The sequence below is a fragment of the Eimeria tenella genome, genomic scaffold, assembly GCF_000499545.2.
Source record: "Eimeria tenella Houghton genomic scaffold, Eth_scaff157, whole genome shotgun sequence".
NCBI lineage: Eukaryota > Apicomplexa > Conoidasida > Eucoccidiorida > Eimeriidae > Eimeria > Eimeria tenella.
Genome location: NW_013541529.1, coordinates 14,129 through 18,587, shown reverse-complemented (window position 1 = coordinate 18,587; position 4,459 = coordinate 14,129). Strand labels below are relative to the sequence as shown.

Sequence of the window (4,459 nt, the reverse complement as noted above, 5' to 3'; positions counted from 1 at the left end):
CGGTCCCGGCTGTTCCAGCCGCCCCTCACACAAGAGCTGCGATCGTGTGAGCGTCGAATAAGTTTGGCAGCCTGAACCAAGATAAACCTAACGTCTTCTCATCAAGAATTCAAAATGAATACGATTCAGCTTGATAGGTGAGGCAAAACATGCAGACACAGAGCCCCCTCAGCTCTACTGCCCAAGTGTAGCTGCGAGCGTTCTTCCACTGGTCCATAAGCGAACGCCTTCCACAACAAAAGTAAATTGGTGTTGAGGCTCACGAATTTGCGAAGCCCTTAAGAATTTCACTCGAAGTCAATTCCTTTTCTTTGATTTCCTCCCACAACTCCCTGCTTCACGGTTTCTTCGCCCGTTTTTTTTCTACTGTGCGGGGCTCCCGTGGACAAGTCTTGTTGGGCGTAAATGCAATTAATTCATCTTCGTTCGGGTCGGTTTTATTCTCTTTCTCTTTCAGCAATGTGCTCTTCAATATTACTACTCTCCGCATGGCTCGCCGCCCGAGTTGTGGCGGCAGACATGATGGCCCCACCATACGATGCTCCGCTTTCTTTTTCTGAAGCAGAGGCTCAGCAAGAGGTTATGGGAATGCAGATTGAGAGGGCAGCACGTAAAGAAACCATGAAGGGACGCACTGCGGGGCTCATTGCGATGGTGTCACTGCTCGCTGCCACGCTCTCAGTTGCATATGTAATACTTCGCTGCTTCAACAGTACTATCAGGTTGAACTTCAATAAAAACTACGGAAACATGGAAAGAAGACTTGCCGTCAAGAAGGGGGGTGATGGAAAGTGCCAAGTAGGCCGAATTCTTTGCATCGTATTGAAACGGGAAGGCTATGCGCCCGGCGTATCTGCGAAGTTCTCCCTGCCCCCATCATCATAGTCCAGGCGTCTTAAATCTCCCGCGGTTTCTTTCTCAATTAGCGAACAAGCAGAATTCACGGAACCCCAACGTTCATCTACCGCGGATCAGCCGAGTGGCACCTCCCGTGCACCTGTACTGCGTACCTTTTCCTGTTTGGTCCTTCGAAATTATTTGGATATGATTATTTCTTCTTGCCATGATTGCCCTTGCCAGAAGCGTCCGAACTGGAGTGGCAGTTCTCATGTAGCTTTTCAAGCGTGGGTTTGGAATAGTTTCCTACATCTTAGCCGTTCAGGATATACTAAAATGCACACAGGCGTGTTCTGCTCTTTTGACTCGAAGCGATCACTGAGAGATGGCACTGTATTGCTCCTTCCGTGCTGTAGGATGCGCTGTGGCATTAACTCGGCTTATGGCTTATGTGTCGCATACCTGGGCCGTAGTGGCAAATACATGGGTCTGCGTGAGGCGCCACATGTTTTGGGGAGAAAAAGATGAGTCCTTGTGTAGCGTGTTCTTGAGAGTAGCTATGTAAAAGGCTGCTGGGGAGCTCGCACTGCGATGCGGCACATAAGGAGCTTGAAGCAGTGCATCAAAATTGGCACCAATATCCGTGTGGGACTTTTGGTTTTACGTCTGTAAGGAGACGAACACCTCCATTCCGTAGCACGGTTTCTTCGCAGTTTCGGGTTTTGTGGTTTTCAAGTTGCTCACAGCAATGAAACGTAGATCAGTGCTACATCGGTCGTGGCAAATTTTTGGAAGATGGCCGGTGGCAGAGCGCATCACTGGCTTCTGCAGTCATGTGACAGTACAAACCCATCACACCACCGTAAGATGCTGCGTTTGCGAGCATTTGGTCCTCGGTTGTATATGAGCTTGCAGAGACGACAGAAGCTGCGCTCGCCGTTTTGGTTGCGTGTGTCTGATTTGACTGTTGTCGATGCTCTCCGAAGCTGCGGTTTGCAGTGATTTGGTCGCTTATATTTACGCCCAGGTACACGATTTTTGTGCCCTGATGTACCTTTTCCCGTTGTAAATTTTTAATTTCACGTGTCTGTTTTCTGCGCACTGCTTTGGAAGTCGATTGACCAACACTGTATGCCGGGTATTTCCGGGTGATTACGAACAAGTAGGTTGACACGTGGCGTAGGCATATTCCGCGTTTCTTGGTGTAGCGGACAAGCAAGAATGTGTGAACGTGTCACTGGCGCTGTTGTAGCGGCCGTGTCCATCACAACGACAATGCTGCTAGCGGCACATGCAGAAGGTGAGCGACTTCTTGGGTGGTGCAGCACGTTTTGGTATTGAGGACAGAAGCAACCCCTTTAGTGACAGGTTTCAAGCCGAGGCCCATCTGCGAGGGCAGATAAGTCTGCACCAGCAGTGGCTGCTTCGCTGTGCAGAGCGGAGTTCACGGCAGGGCATGAACTGGTGCGCTTGCCAGCCTCTGATGAGTGTTGTGTAGCTGAAACAACGTGGCTCCCGCAACCCAAGTAGCACACACGCTGCTGAACGTATCAGAAAGTCAGTTGTTTCTCGACATGGAGCACCTAAGTTTCGAATGCGCCGATGCCGGTAGGTGCCTTTGTAAAACTAGTGCATTCTGTTTTCACCAAGCAAAATTTTTCGTGCTAAGGGCAGCCGGCATTCTGTTGCGGCCCTCGGCAGCTATCATTTCGGAACATGACATTGGCGCGTTCGCCGACGTTTCAGATTGCACTACTTGGCGCAGTCTGCACATGGACTCGTGGATTTGTGGCGGTCCCGGAGCAACTTGCTAAACATGCATATTCACTCTTTCCTGGCTTGGTTTGCACCAGTTTAAGTTAGCGCAATATATAGAGGGTTTCTGTGTCTAAAGGGCTTCACAGATGTCCTCAGATACTGACTAGTGCTCCGTTGCCAAGCAAGCGGTACAAACTTTCCGTGTCCAAATGCTCAACTTCACGCATCTACTTGGCGTACAGCTGAGCAACCAGAAAGCCCAAAACCTACGTTAAATATGGAGTCTTTCATGTGTTGAGATTCAGGTCTTTGTGCGTGTTACAGTCTTTTGCCGGAAGATGAAGGCGGACAGTGGGGCTTACGATCGTTGTGTCTTGAGCTAAACATTGGAAAACCCAGAGCTGTTTTCTGCGTACGATTGTTGTGTCTTATGCAAAACATTGGAAACCCCAGAGCTATTTTCTGCTCCTGTGGCTTAAGCGCCAGCAAGCCTTTGAGTAAAATAAATTGAATTTCAGCTTGTGAGTGTAAAAGCTTGGGTGTCTTTATGTTGACACGTCTGCAGAGACTGTCTTTATGTTGACACGTCTGCAGAGACTGCCCAAAAGTCATTAATTCAGTGAAGGCCTCTGAGCAAAAGCTTGCTATTTCCTGCATGAAAGAACATAGCATGAAAGTGCTCACACCACTTGAAGCTGAAACGTTTATGCTCCATACAGGCTAATTGGCGGCTCTGGTGCGCCACAGCCAGTGCGTTGCTTAGCATCTGTATTTGGTCCATTGTGTGAGGGCTACACTATTGGCCAGGGAGCATCACTGGGTTCAGCGTGTTGCACCGGGGAAATGCTCGACCGACTTGAAAATCCTGGAGAAGCGATGTGCCTGCGACGTCCTTTCCGTTTGTATTTTGGTTGCCCGCATTGGGATTGCTGTCCGTCCGAGGATGCAAGTGTTTGCCTTCATGGCGATGCCACGGTGACCTATTTTCTTTTTTGTTTAGCGGCAGATGGGCTGCATCTTGATTGCTGCGATGACACAATAGTTCAAGCTGCCATTGCCGTGCCAGTTTTCTTCGGAAGAAACGTGGAACATGGATCCGAGAGCTGGCACTGTAATAGCCTGTGCGTCGTTTGTGTCCTGCAAAAACTTCTGACTAGGCGTGGGCTGATGCATCTGAGGGAACGGCAATAGGAGAAAAATGTGCTGCTCTTTGGACTCGACAGGGATCCAGTTTGTGCCTTTGCAACCATGGTTCTCAAAAAGTAGCATAGGGTGAATTGTGTGCGTGAATGGCGCTCCGTTTCTCTTCGGATTGGTCAGCTTAGCGAAGTCTGCCCATCCACTTTCAGTTCGCACCAGATGTGGAATACAAGTTGTGCACCCGATTCTCCAATACTTGTGATGCGTCAGTCTGGGGATATTTCTAGTGTACTTGCTTATCAATGTGTGTATTTACTTGTTGTTCCAACGGCTGATGGTAAGAATCATGCATTGCTAGTAGCATTTCTGTTCACTGTGCCTTGGCTGGCATCGACTGGCTGTGTATGTAGTGAGGCGCGTGCCACGTAGAATTTAAGCCGCAATTAGGCACCCTACAGAAGCGAGCCTGCGGATTCTTCTTTTCAGTATGATTAAATGTTTTAGTTGAGTTTTATTCGCCGGTTCCTAAATGGGTGGCATATGTCAGGTTCCGCTGCAATCTGAGGTCGCACCAATTCGTGTGACGCGTCCACATTCGAAATGCAGAAATTCGTGTCAGCATGTGAAATCCTATTGTTGATGTTTTCTGTCCTTAACACATTCAGAAAAGTAGGAGCAGCAGGTGTTTTGTTCATCTGCAGTACACGTGCTAGCTCTGATAGGA

The 4,459-nt window shown here is 48.9% G+C and overlaps 1 protein-coding gene across 1 annotated transcript; it reads left to right on the top strand.

Moving 5' to 3' along the window:
* Positions 1 to 459: 459 nt before the first annotated feature.
* Positions 460 to 2,335, top strand: ETH_00025080 (uncharacterized protein; the record flags this gene model as incomplete). Its single annotated transcript, XM_013373567.1, has 2 exons — positions 460 to 798; positions 2,135 to 2,335. 2 exons carry the CDS (start codon positions 460 to 462, stop codon positions 2,333 to 2,335), a joined length of 540 nt encoding a protein of 179 aa, XP_013229021.1.
* Positions 2,336 to 4,459: the final 2,124 nt, after the last annotated feature.